Below are 16,155 nucleotides of genomic sequence, written 5' to 3' on the forward strand. Positions count from 1 at the left end.
CAGCACGGAAGCTCCGCCTGCTTGCTCGGCAGTGCACCACGTCGCAATGGAATGAGCCCCATTTCAGGAATTCCCGACTATACTCCCTTGATACCACATTAAGCCTTCGAGTTCCATCAAAGCTTCGTCGTGGTGAAGCCACGCTTTTGTATTGACTGTGGTTGAGCGTTGATTTTACCAAAGCCCATGCGTTCCGCATAAGGATGGCCGACACCGCAACCTGTGACCACTGCGGCCATGAAGAATCGATTGGCTATATTTTGTGTGACTGCCCGCACTACATTCCACAGAGGGAATCCCTTCGCCACGAACCCAACCAGCTGGATGACCAGCCACTATCGGAAGAAGGAATTCTACACCATCGACAGGACCTAACATCACAGAAGAGGGCCGTGCAAGCGCTACTGCGCTTTTTGCGATCTACCGGCCTTTGTGAACATCTCTAACTGGAGTCCTTTTTATGTGTGTCTCTGTGTGTGTTTTTTAACCCTTCCCTCTCTGTCCTCTTTCTAACCCCTATCTCCCAACCCCAGTGTAGGGTAGCACACTGGACACTAAAATGGGGTTAACCTCCATGCCTTTCCCATTCATCTCTCTCTCTCTCTCTCTCTCTCTCTCTAGACAGTATAAGGCTGCGTTATAGCGGCGCTTGCAAGAATAGACGTATTTAGCGATTAGCGTTTTCAGAGCGAACACTTTTCTCTAATGAACTATTCAATACGGGCTGCCCGGTCTGCCCACGGAGACACCCAGACGCATCCAATGCCTTTGGCAAGGTCGGACGCAGCCAGGGAACTTCGCCTGCTTGCACGCAAAAAATCACAATATCTGTGGACTTTAAGTGCCTTCAGTTGCAGAATGCATAAGCATGACCACTTGATACTGCTACAACTGCATTCTAGCCTTTCCTGTGGTGAAACAACCTTGCTGTACCGCTTGTGGCTGGGAGGCGCGTTCACGAACGCTTACTGCTATCGTATGGGAATGGCCGAGAGCCCGGTGTGCGACTCCTGTAGGTGCGAGAAAACCATCGAGCACCTATTGTGCGCCTGTCCTCGAGTTGACGTACAATGCCTCTCTCTCAGGACCACTTTAAACCAACTGGACGCGAGCCCGTTCTCAGAGTCAAATATACTAGGACCATGGCGACACCCATCACTGGCACAAAAAGCGATTCGTGCATTAGTACACTACTTGAAGTGCACCGGCTTAAGAGACCGCTTATAATGTACCTGTGCATCATCCCACGTGCACTCAGTGCTCCCTCTCTCCCTCTTTTCCTCTTTCTATTCCCCTTTCTCTCACCCCAGTGTAGGGTAGCAAACCGGGCGCTTATCTGGTTGACTGGCCTTTCTGCCTTTGCTCTCTCTCTTCTCTGTGCGATACGGGAGAGAGGAAGAGGTGAGCTGCGCTTGAACAATGTCATTTAATGCTTCGTACATATATGTGCAAGTCAACAAATCGCTTCTCATGTTGCCCTTGATATGTTGCATTTCTCATCAATGGAAACTGGAAAAAAAAAAGAAATAGAAACTCGCGGAAACCATTGCATACAGCCATTGTAAATTGCAAGTTAAAGAAAAAGATAAAGCTGAGTTCTGAAACTATCACTTATTTTTATCCTCTAAAGTCCAAAGAACACGCTCGGAATTTTTGATTTTAATTATACTCCGATGAAAAATTATATTATCAGTTATTCACGCGGCTCAAACTTCAACGCGATCGTGTTGTCCAAGTGAGGTCTAAAGGGAAGTCCGTGTCCTCCCTATTATAGCACGTCTTCGTCAACCAAATGTGAAGTTCCCTCTGATGAGATGCCTCTTGGCTTACCTTTACACTGGGTATTGTCTTGCAGGCTTCCTGTGCCTTAGTTGCGTTTTCTTCATCGCAGAATACAATACAGGGCTTTGTTTCTTCGAAATCGTACTTCACCTCTCCTGCGCAACAATGACAAGACTTGGTGTGAATACTTAAGAGACAAAAGAAACTGAGGAAAAATACATATTTGGGACTATTTGATTTCAGTACCAAACTGGGTTACCGCAGAAGCTGGAGGCCGCTGAGCTCCACAAGTACTGCGGAAGTAGACGCTAACAAGTGTGAAAGCACATGGCATTCGAATGTGTATTACCTATGTGGAAGAAGAGCAAATTTCGACAGCACGCAACCAGAAGACAAGAAAATGTTTAGCGGATGAGAAACGCGACACAGCGCCCACCGCCGACCACAGCGTGCATTTAAATCGTGAGACGCCACTATTAAAGCTCTCGCTCGACAGCTCATGAGTCTGAAAAAAGCTACTTGGCGTTCGACAATGAAAGCGCCCGTTCGAGTAGGAAACGGCAGAAAGAACCAAAGAAATTATTCTGGTTTATTAAATAAATGATGCGCTTGAAAGCGCACATTTGTTGCAGTGATGATATTTAGGCAGCACTTTGTATTTTGTGGCGTAATTTCGTAGAGAACAGAGCCGGCAGCCGGCACATCTGTGAGAGTAGTAGAGATGGCTGCACATATATGTCAACTCGATGCATGTGCGCTGTCTTGTGCTGAGCCATGTCGGGTGATGACGTATAGTTTCCGTGAAGCGTAAGTCTGCGGGAGACGTCGAGAAAAAAAAAAAACACTTCGGCGGTAAAAAAAAGACTGTCCCTAATTCTGACCAGGCTAGTGGGATACGCTGATTGCACCAATCACTCACAACCTATACTCACTATCAATAACGGGAGTCAGGCACCTGTGGAAACCATGGAGTGATGATGACCAGTAAGCAGCGGTGATTAAAAAAAAAGAAATAAACCCAGCCGTGGCTTACACATGGGGCCAAATGTACGAAATATTTTGTTCGTAAGTGCTCTTTGCCATTTACCAGACGCACTAGGTAATAATATGTCCAACATCACAAATGACTGACAGCTGCTCCTACCGTAAAAAGAGACAGCGTAGCAACTATTTTGTTTATGTAGAGGCCCATATTTTCTGCCTTCCTAGCTACCCTCTCAGCGAGCTGTTGTTCAATCTCATTTCATGGGCAGGCCTACACATCTAACTTGCATTTATCGAGATGGCCGGCCTTGCGCTAGCAGCACTGTCGAAGCGGAGATAGGAAAACTTGCATGGTGCGAGGAAACGAAGGATGCTGGGATTGTGGATTGAAACCTTATTTCCAATTGTAGTTAGAGGTCCGCCAGCTCGTTGAGCCAAACTAAGTGCGTGGAGAAACGCACTTGTGGAGTTTCTCATGTCACCTTTGTCAGATAATGATAAAGCAGGCGTCTCGACTAGATTAATAATGTTCGCGATCCGTATGCTTCCCGTGACACATGGACAAGCTACTATAAAAAATGTACGTGTCCTATAGGGACTTCAATTTCGACAATGTTTTCACTCCCATCCGCTATTAGCAGCGGGATGTTGGAGTGGCGCTCTCTTGCTAGTGACGTCATGGCCAGGACGCCACTCGTTCCGGCTCGCTCGCTGGCTTCGTGCATGCTCGGGGCATTGGGCGCGCCAGCCGCACTTCCCGAATGATGCTTCGGCGGCTTTCTGCTGTTACGCCTAAACGGCAGTTTCTCTTTCGAAACCGCGTGAATCGTGGAAAATTTGCGGCTTGGTTATGGCAGTTGAAGGGGTCTACTGCAATGTCTGTAAATTCAGCATGGAAAATTTTGTATGCTGCTTCGCTCGCAATATAACGTTCTCTTAGTATACTTAGGTATGGCAAACATTGCATTTCACTCGGTACAGCCATCTTGGTATTTGGTGTACACATTATATATCCATGTTAGATGGATAAGGCTTGCGAAGCTTTAATCAAGATTCTTATTGCTCTGGTGAGTTCTTCCAGTATAATGCGGCCACTGTATTAATGCCTGAAAGGAAGAGTGAAGCGCGCATTTTATATGGAAAAATTGGCTACCACTTTTACGGTTCATCGAGACAGGCACCCAGAAAAAGTATTGCCCATGGCTGTTATAACAAATGCGTGTATGTATAGTATATACTTCACGAATACCATAACAGCAATCGGCCGAAAAAAATTTTCGTGGTTAAGATTGAGAGCTGAGCCATTACGAGCTATGGAGTGTCTCATAGTGGCCTGGAGCAGCGTTTATCTAAAATATGGCAGACCCGTCCCGCAACGGTACCACTCGACGCTCGTTATTGCGTTATGACTAGGCACGCACCGTTAGCCAAACCCATCGGTTCACTACAACTCCGAATTGAAACCACTAAGCAGTTCTCTAGAGCGCCGAATGTACTGCCTAATGAACACGCGACGCACTGGAGCGCTGCTTAGGCGGCCTTGAAGGGGAAAATCCAAACATCTCCCGAACTACGATGTGTCGAACTACCGTGGTGTTTAGTGATATGAATTGAGAACCATTCGGTTCGTCAGTCCATAAAAGACCGCCTCGTATGCCCGCCTCATAAAGAAGACACCTGAAGCCTCATATGAATTCACTTGATTTTTGACCTCCCTCCCCTGAATGATGGTATCTTCAACGTGCCTCATATTACCAATGATAGAGGCTTCGGCTTCTAGTTAGCTGCCATCATACGGCCTAAAAAAGCATGTTTTCCTCTAAAAGTTGGGCCGACCAGCTGTGTAAATTTCGCCGAACAGATCCGTCATAGTTCTTTCATAAGTATGCAACAAACACCTGCAAATTGCTGACGTGAGTTGAACATGTAGCAATGAAAAGGGAATACATATTGGTCCTTTCCTTTTCGTGTGCTGCAAACAGCTGAAAGGCTCAATTAGCTTTACTTCAAATTACCGCCACTTAAGGTTGACCGGTAAATAACGGCCAATAAAAAAAATCAAGCCGTGCATGCAGAATCTGGACCGCAGTGTTCAGTTTTCGCGCAACTGCCCAACGTTTATGTGAAGAAATGCAAAAATTCGATATTTTACAATGAGATATACTCGTTGGGCCGTATAACGTAAAACTATTCCAATATGTTTTTATTCCAATCTCCTGACGTCAAATTTGCGTAACCGCCGACGCAAGCATCGGGCGGTCACCCGCAGGGTTGTCTGAACAGACCAATCAAACGCTCTCGTCGTTCATAGGAGGACTTTTGTTTGCTTGAAAAACGAATAACATTGCCTACACTGAGCGGCTTGTCTTATCTAATTGGATCACAAGAGGCGAGGAGCACGCTCAAGTGGAGAGGGCTTCGATGGGGCCGAGCCACTGCACTGAATATCGATAACCGGAAGAAGAGGGTGGTGCCGGCGTCTTCGATTGGTCCGCTTTCTCTTACTTAGCTTGCGGTGGCTCGTCGACAATCGCGGCGGCATGCAACGGAAGCTTAAGATTGACGCTAAAACGGATCCTCAGCAAAGAAGAGTTGGTAGAACGAGGTCGTAAACGTGCCGAAAGTTTTCGAAAACGTTACACGGCCACACAGAAAGCTTTATTATACGCAAAGAAACCCACACTCCCTGGCTGGTGCGTGTAGCCAGTGCCGGAGCGATCTGCGGCAGCCATCTTTTATTCCTTTCGGAACGGGGCAGCGTGCGGCTATTCAGAAGAAAGTTCAATTTTGTTCGGCATATTAATGCATCTTTAACGCGTACGCGTCACTTTGACGCGGTAAGTTATTGCGGTTTTGTGACGTCGCGTGAGAGGCAGGTGAAGTGGGTGCAGCCCGAAAACTTTTGACCAATAGCCAAGGGCTAATGGTAAAAAGGCGTCGAATCATAAATAACTATTTTTGTTTTGTTCTGTCAAATTATGCATAATCAGTGTGTACACGTCATATCAGATGGGGAGCTATCGCGGTTTTCGTGAGGTCGCGTGACAGACAAGTGAAGTGGGGGTGGTCCAAAATAGTTTTTGACCAATCGCGGTGGGCTGATTGCAGAATTGGAAAAGAAAAGTTTGGAATAGTTTTACGTTATTGCGCCCGTTGTGAACAAAACAAGTTTTAGCTGGTTAAAGTTAAGGTAAATGCTGTAGAATTCCTATATAGCTAGCGTTTGTTACATGTTTTTTGCACCGCACGTAGTATGGCCAGTTAACTTGATTGTTCTATCCTATGGTTTTGTGTTTATGCTTTTATTATTCACCTGAGCTACGGTGACACAGTGTAGAACCACGCATGAAAAACCCGCAATGCGCTGGACTGCGCTCCGTCGGCCACGTTGCCTTTAAGACATTCATTGTTCTTGCATAGAAAATAAGCTCGTTGAATAAATTTTGAGGAACGAGAGATCGCAAAAATGTATTTGAAAGGACGGTCGTAAGTATACTATCATAGGAAACAAGAGCAAAAAAACTTACACGCTCCAGCTAGGAGGCGCCCGTACACTGCCTGAAGTGTAGCAGACGACGGGCACGTGTTCGTGCCCCGACGTCACGCGAGCGGTGCTCGCAGCGCCCCCGTATGTCGTTCTCGGGGCTGATGATGACATGTGGTGTTTAATGGCACAAGGGCCAGGTATGGCCAAAGAGCGCCATGGCAAATGGTAATTTGAACGATGTATTGTGAATGGCGTGGACAGTGAATTCATCAAGGTAGATGTGACATGGCTGTAAAAGGTCCTAAAAGCTGTCGCTGTAAATAGCGTAAAATATATAGGTACTAAAATGATGACACGGATTAGTTAGGGACATGGGCGATGGCAATTGGGTTAGTTAAAAACATGATGCAACAAAACAAAACATAACAGTGGCACGAGCTTCAAGAGAGCCCTTGAATAGAAGGGCTGTTAGTCGCGTGCTAAAAGTTACCTATTCAAATGATTTTCAGAATATCTGTTTCAGCTAAAAACTCTAACTAATGTCAGTCTAGACTAATTTCAGGTTAAAAAGCGGTTCATCGCTAAGCAAAAATGCAGGGTGAAGAGGTATATTTTCCCGATATGCAGAAGGGAAATACTTTTTCCTCTCTGTTTCTATTGCAGGGCTCTGAATAAGAACATGAAGAACTGTCAAACTATTGTCGCACTTACTAGAAGTTGGAGGATCGTCTCCAGTCAAGAGGTAAGAGTGAGTAACGTATAGTATGTCCTATTCTTAATCGGCAAAGAAGTGTTTCCTTGTACCGTGCTGTTTTCTCACTTATTCAGCTCCCTAGTTTTGGTTTTACCATGTGTAACTTATTCAATGTTTGCGTGTCCCGCTCTCCTTGCCAATGACTCCTCAGTTTACGACGTAGAAAAGACTTTAGCCCTGTGGCAGGAATAGGGATATTACCATCTGTGTCGTTAAAACTCACTGACGTAGCACTTTCGTCAGCAGCTACGTTGCCTTTTATACCTTTATGGCCAGGTACTCAGCATAAGACTATCGCTTGGTTGCACATATCTGCGGAGCACAATTAGTTATACAACTCTTTCAAAACAGAATTCTTGTTTTCGTAAACTAATTAGTGCTCTCACGATATCTTAATGAGTCTGCGAAGAAAACAGCCTTAGCGACATTTGTGAGCGTTATGCGCTTAATAGCCAAGAATATAGCGTATGCTTCCGCTGAAAAGACACTTGTGTGTGGGTTTAGTGCCCCGGATGTTGAAAATGAGGGTCCTAGAGCTGCGTAAGCAACACCACCAGGAGACTTCGAAGCGTCTGTGTAAAATTCAGCACAGGAATACTGTTTAAGTTCAAGAAAATGTGATTGTATGTGAGCCTCAGGCTCTCGTTTCAACATTTTTAAGGAAGAGATGTCACCATTGGATATTTTGGTACTCCCAAGGCGGTGGAAGCCGAGTAGGATCCATTAGGACATTTACTAAAACAGGGATGCCTGTTTCTTCTGACAGTGCTTCCAATCGGAGGGACAGAGGAGGCCTGGTGGCTGGGCGGTTACGGAATAGCCTGGCAGTGGACAAGTCGCGAATTGTAAAATGACATGGATGCTGAACATCTGATTTAACTTTCAGGGCGTAAGAGAAAGTTAATTATGTTCTTTGTAGATGTAGCTACCATTCGTTGGATCCAAGATACAGGCTCTCTACAGGACTAGTCCTGAAAGCACCTGTAGCAAGACGCATACCCAAGTGGTGAATCAAATCTAGCATCTTCAAGGCAGCAGGCGTAGCAGAGCTGTACACTATAGCACCGTAGTCAAGGCGTGACTTTATCAGACTTTTATACAATCTCGAAAGGCACCCTCTGTCACTTCCCCAGGATGTACGGGACAAGAACTTCAGAAGATTCATTGTCTCCATGTACTTCGCCTTCACACATTTCAAGTGGGGAATAAATGTTGATTTAGAGTACAAAGTGAGGTCCAAGAATTTATGTTCATGGTTCACAGGGAGCTGTTGTCGATTAAGGTAAATAGCGGGATCAGGTAATATACCTCTCTTGTTCGAGAAGAGAACACGCGTGTTTTTTTTTTGCGGGTTTAATTTAAACCCATTCTCGTCAGCGCACTTTGACAATTTCTTTAGCCCAAGATGTACATTTCGCTCACAGATGGAACTACTACATGATTTAAAACCTATTTGTACGTCATCCACTTACACAGAATAAAACATTGTACGTGGTATGATAGTATAAAGCGAGTTCATTTTTACAACGAATAGAGTGCAGCTAAGCACACCATCTTGTGGTACACCCGTTTCCTGTGTAAATAGACGAGATAGCATATTACCAACTCTGACATGGAACGTGCAGTTAGACAGATGAACTTTGGATGACGTTCAGCAAATTGCCTCGGACTTCCATTTCAGCCAAGTCACGGAGAATTCCGAAACGCCACGTGGTGTTATACGCTTTCTCTATCTCAATAAATACTGACAAAAAGAACTGCTTATGCACAAAAGCACCGCGAATATTCGTCTCTATGCGGACAAGGTGATCAGTTGTGGATCTACCTTCTCTGAAACCACACTGTCGGGGATCTAATAGTTTGTTACTTTCAAGAAAATGAAGAAGACGCCGGTTAACCATTTTCTCAAACAGTTTACATAAGCAACTTGTCAAGCCTATAGGCCTATAGTAGTTGACCGAAGTTGGGTCCTTGCCGTCTTTTAGTATTGGAATGATTATTGCTTCCTTCCAGGCGGATGGAATGCAGCCGGCAGAGAACACAGAGTTGAAAAGTGACAGTAGTGTTTTGTGGGTTTCAGGGTGAAGGTGTTTGATCATTTCATACAATATTCTGTCACTTCCTGGAGCGGACTTGTTGCAGCCATTTAGTGCAGCCTGAAATTCCGCCATGTTAAGTGGACAATTCTAAGGTTGATTACTATTTCCTTTCCGACCCAGAGGCAGTCGCTCCGCTTGTTGCCGGTATATCAGAAATGTATCTGAGTAGTGGGATGAACTAGAAATGTTTTCAGAATGTACTGCTAGAGAATCAGCTTGGTCAGCAAGTGTGTCTCCTCGTGTATTCACCAATGGTAGAGGATGAGCTTCGCGGTCTTTTATTTTGTTTACCCTGTTCCAGGCTCTTATTTCGTCTGTATATGAATTAATACTAGAGATGTATTTTTGCCAGCTTTTCCTTTTGGCACGGCGGCGCCTTCTTCTACCTTCCGACTTTATTTTCTTGAAGCTGATCAAGTTCGCGGTAGTTGGACAGTCGCGAAGTCGACTCCAAGCCTTATTTGGATTTTTCCGGGCTTACTTACACTGCTCATTCCACCAAGGAATACGTCGTTTAGAGGGCGATCCATTCGTTTCAGGGACACATATTGATGCAGCATCAGTTATAAATGCTATCAAATATGACTCTGCATCTTCGATTGAGAGAGTACAGATGTCATCCCAGGTCGTATGTGCCAGCTCTCTGCGTCGTTTCTAGTTAGCACAGTCGACCTTCCAACGGGGCAGATGTGGACAACACTTATCGCCTTTTGTTAATTTTAAGTCAATTTGGAAATGGTCACTCCCATATGGATTTTTGATCACGTTCCACTCCAGGCATGGCACGAGTGTACTTGATGTTATACTTAAGTCTATAGATGAGAACGTTTTGTTTGCCACACTGTAGAATGTGTGTTTTTTCTTGTTTAGTAAGCATGCACTTGTGGAAAAAAGGAAGTTTTCTCATAAGCGTCCTCTCTTATCACAACGAGGATCTCCCCAGAGGGTGTTAGTGCATTGAAATTGCCTACTACAATGTAAGGTTCGGGGAGTTTTGCGATAAAGCTCTGGAATTCTGTGCTGGAAAGTTGATGGCTGGGAGGGATGTACAGAGAGCTAACTATGACTAGCTCATTAAACAGCACGGCTCTGATTGACACTGCCTGAAGGGGCGTTTGCAGATGTAAATGCTGGCAGGCGATACCCTTATGAACTATTATAGCAACACCGCCTGACGAGGGGAAATCGTCACTGCGATCTTTGCGGTAACTGGCATATTGTCTGAGAAAGTTAGTAGGGAGTTTTAGAATAGGGGCCCCAATAGTTTGGGGCCCCAATGAGCTTTGCGGGTGTTAGCGTTGGGACACGAAGGAGTGAAGAGTTTTAGAATAGGGTTTTACGTACGCGGATAGCGTCTTGCGCTGACAGCGCCACTACGGTGTCAAAGAAAAGCTATTAGAAATAATTAAATAAAATATACCATTTTATGATAGGAATAATAATTTTGACTTGCGTGTATTCGCACTTAATTACAATTTAGAGGCTATTCTGTAAGCAACAAGCAATTAGTTGCGCTTAGTTTTGAGCAAACCAACTTTACTAGCCTTCACCAGCCAAGCTTAGCCGTGTTAGGCCTACGAGCCATAGAATCCACAATCTAATTCAAAATCAGCGGCGTCTAATGAGTCAATCTTCATAACACACCCTAGTTGAGAGAAAGCGATAACCGCAGTCACTTCTCCTAGCTTGCGAACTTCACGCGTTACCGCGAATCGAACCCAGTTTGGTGCTAGGTTAGAGCCGTCGCTTCGATTGGTGCCGCCATGTTTGCCGACGCAAAACTTTTGGGGCCGCTATTTGGGCTCCCGCTAAATCGGTGAAATAGCGTTCCCAACGCAAAACCCAAAGGCAGTTTGCGTCTTGCGCATGCGCAGTGGCTTCGACGCTATTTCTTTGGGGCCCCAAAACGTTTGGGGCCCCTATTCTAAAACTCCCTAGTGTGTGAAGGATTGAGGTGTGTCTCTTGCACACACAGCACCCTTGGATTAAACTTGCGAAGGAGTTCCTTAATGTCATCAAGGTTGTGTATTAGACCTCTCACATTCCAATGCATTATCTTTGTGGCCATATTGGAAGTGTTTTGTGGTGTGAGTAAAGAGAAATCAATTAGGTTAGCTCACGAGACCTTTCCAGGCCCCGGGATACGGGATTTTTCTTTTTTCTTGGCGTGCTCCACGGAGCTATAGCCGTTCCTTCGGCGTCTGAAACGCCGGAGTAGTGTTTGTTACATCCATCGTCTTTTCAGAGGCGCTGGATGACGCCCGCTCAGCGGGCACGCTCGGAGGTTTTTCGGGCCTGCCTGCACGAGCCGTGGCCCTGGGAGCGGCAGGACCGGAGGTCTGCTGGCCCTTCGTGTCAGGGGGTGGAAGAGCAATGGCTGCTCTTGCCAGGGGGGCTGATGGCGTAACCGCCGTCACACTCCGTGTGACTCGCGCAGCCGCCGGATGATGTGACACTGTGCCCCGGCGCGTCAAATCACTGTAGGACGAATTCGATTGGTTGTGGACAGAAAAACGCTTGCGCGCTTGTGGGAAAGAAATGCTAAGTTTGACCTTCAGTTCGATTATTTCTTTTTCTTTATTCCATGACGGGCACGATCGCGAATAGGCGGGGTGGTCTCCGTCAAAGTTAGCGCAGTGGGTTGCGGAAGAACAGTTGTCTGAGGTGTGGTCTTTAGATGGACATATTGCACAAGTAGCACGCCCTCGGTAGCTCTCGGTAGGTCCAAACACCCAGCATCGGCTCAACCCCCAGGATCCCTCTTTCCCCAGACACGGCTAAGCCGCACACGGCTACACGCGGAGGGTCCAACCCTCGTTTGCTCGGATACGTGGTGTCACAACACACCAAACGCCTGCTGACGCAGGCGCCCCTGCGGGGGTTCTCGGAGCTAATACGCCGCGTAAAGCTATGGCTACAGTCACACGCATGCCGGGTCAGTTATGTATCCGTAGCACAATATGTAGAACACAGCAGGCGACGTGAAAATCAATCAATCAATCAATCAATCAATCAATCATGTATTTACTTTTTTCCTATTCAACGCTACAACACCGAATTTTCATATTTTGGCTACTGTGATGGCTGGCATTGCCATATAGTTAAACTCCATTCCTTTTTATGACGCGATAGCGTTAAGGGCCCTGTGTCGCAATAAATCCGGCGCCGGCGTCCAGAGTTGGACTTCGCTTCGGCAAGTTCCGGACCTAGCATACCCAACCACTCTTCCACCACCATAGTTGCTCATACCTTGTCTTTCATTCTTTACAAAGTTATTCCTCGGAATTTTGAGAATGACAGCCCACGAACAAATGCAATGGAAAAAACATGCAGATCTCACGCACTGTGGGAATCGATGTAAGCGAAGCTTTCTGTGCTGGTTGCTTTGATCGACTAAAATTAGCGGGGATGTTGACGTCGAAAGCTTGATTTCTTCAACGTTTAGTCTAACACGAGAGTGGTGAGTTGATGTTAAACGTTACCTTGCGTGCGCCACTGCCGTTTGTCTGCGTAGTACACAGAACACACAGGGAGGTGTTTGCTTGAGGCGTTGTTGTGCGCCATATCTTATCACATCTGAGAGGGTTTAGCTTTGTTATTTCCTCACATGACACATCGCATTGTGACAGAAGTATTAAACACGAATTGGATTATGGGACTGTACGTGCCAAAAACACACTCGGATTATGAGGCACGCCGTAGTGGCGGACTCCGGATTAATTTGGCACTGTGATGCTCTTTAACGTGTCCAAAAATTGTGCACTTGTGTTTTCTATTTCGCCCCCGTTGAAATGCGGCAGCCGCAGCCGAGGTCCAATCTGCGACCTCGAGCAATGCCATAGCCGCAAAGCTACCGCGGCGCGTACAGAACTGTTGATTTGACGGTCGACCGCTTCCGTAGTGTCGCCTCGACCCTGCGGTGCGCTTTAATTAAGGTGGCTCTGCTCCTGCACGCCCTGCATAATTTTTCCGCTTGATATATTTGCATGGTGTTTATTTTTCCGAACTAGCAGGAACGTACAGTCGCGGACAGAATAAAATGGACCACGGCGAAGGCGGCCAGAGCGGCTGGATTTTATTTCTTTTTGCTGGAACGTGGGGAGCGTGACGCCGTGCAAACCGCGAGGCTTGATCCTCTACCCCTGGCGGCTTGCTATTAGCAGACTGCTTGGCCGGTGTAGTGAGCTTGCTGGCGGGCACATTTTACTCTAGTATATTCCAGGTGACAGTTTCACTGAAGGGGCCTTGTTAGGGAGGTGACCATGTTGAATGGAATTTCGTTTCTGGCGCATGGTATTAAAATCTGTCCAAGATTCGACAATAGCAGTTCTTATGAGAGAAAGCCTACCGAAGCCGCTTCATCTACTGCGAATAAACCCTAGCAGTGCGAGTTAGCATGGGCAAATATAAAGAGTGGGTCACGCACCGTCATTCCAAGAACATATCACGCACGGATAATTCCGAGTCTAGTGGACGCTACGCCGCAGTTATCCTTTGACTATGCGGTATCGTGGTCACGCGACAGAAAAAAGAAATGTATAGGGACTGCGGCTTTAAGGTGGCAGACGTCAGCAGCAGCGTGAGCTGGGCGCAGAGAACAGTGCACCCCTGACAACCCATTCCGGCAGCGCACCAGACATTAGAGAGTTTTAGAATAGGGGCCCCAAACGTTTTGGGGCCCCAAAGAAATAGCGTCGAAGCCACTGCGCATGCGCGAGACGCAAACTGCGTTTGGGTTTTGCGTTGGGAACGCTATTTCACCGATTTAGCGGGAGCTCAAATAGCGTTCCCAAAAGCTTTGCGTCAACAAACATGGCGGCACCCATCGAAGCGACGGCTCTAACCTAGCACCAAACTGGGTTCGATTCACGGTAACGCGTGAAGTTCGCAAGCTAGGAGAAGTGACTGCGGTTATCGCTTCCTCTCAACTAGCGTGTGTTATGAAGATTGACTCATTAGACGCCGCTGATTTTGAATTCGATTGTGAATTTTATGACTCGTAGGCCTAACACGGCTAAGCTTGGCTGGTGAAGGCTAGTAAAGTTGGTTTGCTCAAAACTAAGCGCAACTAATTGTTTGCTGCTTACAGAATAACATCTAAATTGTAATTAAATGCGAATACACGAAAGCCAAAATTATTATTCCTATCATAAAATGGTATATTTTATTTAATTATTTCTAATAGCTTTTCTTAGACGCCGTAGTGGCGCTGTCAGCGCAAGACGCTATCCGCATACGTAAAACCCTATTCTAAAGCTCTTCACTCCTGCATGCCCCAACGCTAACACCCGCAAAGCTCTTTGGGGCCCCAAAATATTGGGGCCCCCATTCTAAAACTCTCTATTGCGGCGCTGTAGCGGCCTCACCTCGCGCTGCTCCCTACGATTAAATAGCGCTAAGCCGATGTTACAGGTTTGGAGAGGCTGCGAACTAAAAGGGACGCGCATGCAAGAGCAGACGTCTCAACACGTATCAGGCGCCTTTTTCACTTGTTGGCACTGGTCCGCGTTTTTTGCCCGAAGCCATGGCTCATTTCATTGCGTCCGCGACTGTAAATCGCCGACAAAAGAAAAACATCGAGTTTGGTTCCTTCACAGAGCGGCGCTTTGATGGGCTGCGGCCGTCCGCTACTGCGCCACAGCGCTAAGTGCTGAACTACTGGCGATTCACGCGCCCCTTCGTCCCGACCATCAGCAGCAGAGGAGCCGTGGCACTAGAAATTTATCAAGCGCGACAAGCGCCAGCGCTAGAGCGAGGGTGCGGAGAAGTTTGACGTCACTCGGGGTACTCTCGTCGCGAGCGTGCGAAGCGCGATAGCAGCGCCGGCCCTGCAGCCGCTCCGGCCGCCTTCGCCGTGGTCCATTTTATTCTGTCCGCGACTGTACTGTACCGTACCTTGAACTTAAGCTTATGCGGTTGCCCGCAACCGCTGTCGAATAGTAGTAGGGTTTCCTTGCCTTTTTTAGTAGGGTTTCCTTGCCTTCTCCCCACCTCCCAAACCCCCTTGTATGGGAACTGCCTCTTCTCCTCCCTTCTCTCTACAGTTCTATCTACGTTCCCTCTGGACTCGCACGTTAGTAGAAAGGGAAGCGCTGAAGTTTTTGGAATGCTTTTGAGGGGGGTCAGTGATAATTACAGCTGTCAAGAGGCTAATGTGGCGACGCCCAGGGAGCATCAGAGGGCATTGTATAAATTCGATACGGTGAGGTCCAAACGAGTTTCTCGCGTCGCCTCTCCAATCTCCCTCGCTCCTGTCATGTATACACACGCTCTGAACCACTCCCCGCCGCGGTGTGCCAGACAGCAGCAGTAGAAGCAGTGGGAAACTCGAAGGAAGAGGCAAAGAAAGCTTCGCTTTAAGGAAATCCCTGCTGAGCAACTCCTTACACATGGTTAACCAGCGAAGCTGAAACGTGCGGCCCCGTTGTTTATCACTGCGTTAATCCCGACAGTTCAGTGAACGACGGCTTGGTACGGTGCCGGATCCAAGGTACGCAGTTGCTGCTTGCGATCGGCTGCACGAGCCTGTTCTAGTGCCCGGGCTGCAGCATTGGCAAGACCTAGACGAGCTCTTTCCCGGTTCTGCTCGCGGCTTCGCTAATCGAAAGCTGCCTGCTCCTGAGGGGTACGTATGACGCGTGGCCAACCCACTTCGGAGCCGGAGGAAAGCTGCTACGCGCGCGTTCGGTTGCGACGGAGAGCAACGACGTCACTACGGGCGCAATCAATCGTGCGCCTCTATTTCTAGTTTTGTTTTTGCGCATGCGCATGGGGTTGCGCCGGAGGAGTTTTCAGCGTACAGGCGACAGACAGACGGACGGACGGATGGATGGCCGAATCGGGTCGCCATATACAGCTACGCTGTAAAAGAAAAAAAAATGGAGAAGGTAGGAATGTTGACCAGCAGAAACATGCAAATTGGCCACCCCAAGTGGTCAACACATGCGACGAATGAAACGCTCTTTGCAAGTTACAAATAATTGATTCGTGCAAAAAAAAAACAAAACCTGGAAAGGAAAACAAGAACGAGCGAGTGAGGGAGAAAGTAA

The 16,155-nt window shown here is 47.1% G+C and overlaps 1 protein-coding gene across 3 annotated transcripts in view; it reads right to left on the reverse strand.

Annotated features, from left to right (window-relative positions):
* The window catches only part of LOC142592638 (putative 4-coumarate--CoA ligase 1), a 69,990-nt gene that overhangs the window by 36,126 nt on the left and 17,709 nt on the right, over positions 1–16,155 (reverse strand). For all 3 annotated transcript variants that reach the window (XM_075704202.1, XM_075704199.1, XM_075704210.1), the window contains one exon: positions 1,831–1,937. In XM_075704202.1, coding sequence (XP_075560317.1) covers positions 1,831–1,937 — 107 coding nt within the window. The remainder of the gene's footprint in view (positions 1–1,830; positions 1,938–16,155) is intronic.

This window comes from Dermacentor variabilis, chromosome 1 (genome assembly GCF_050947875.1).
Source record: "Dermacentor variabilis isolate Ectoservices chromosome 1, ASM5094787v1, whole genome shotgun sequence".
NCBI classification, from domain to species: Eukaryota; Metazoa; Arthropoda; class Arachnida; order Ixodida; family Ixodidae; genus Dermacentor; species Dermacentor variabilis.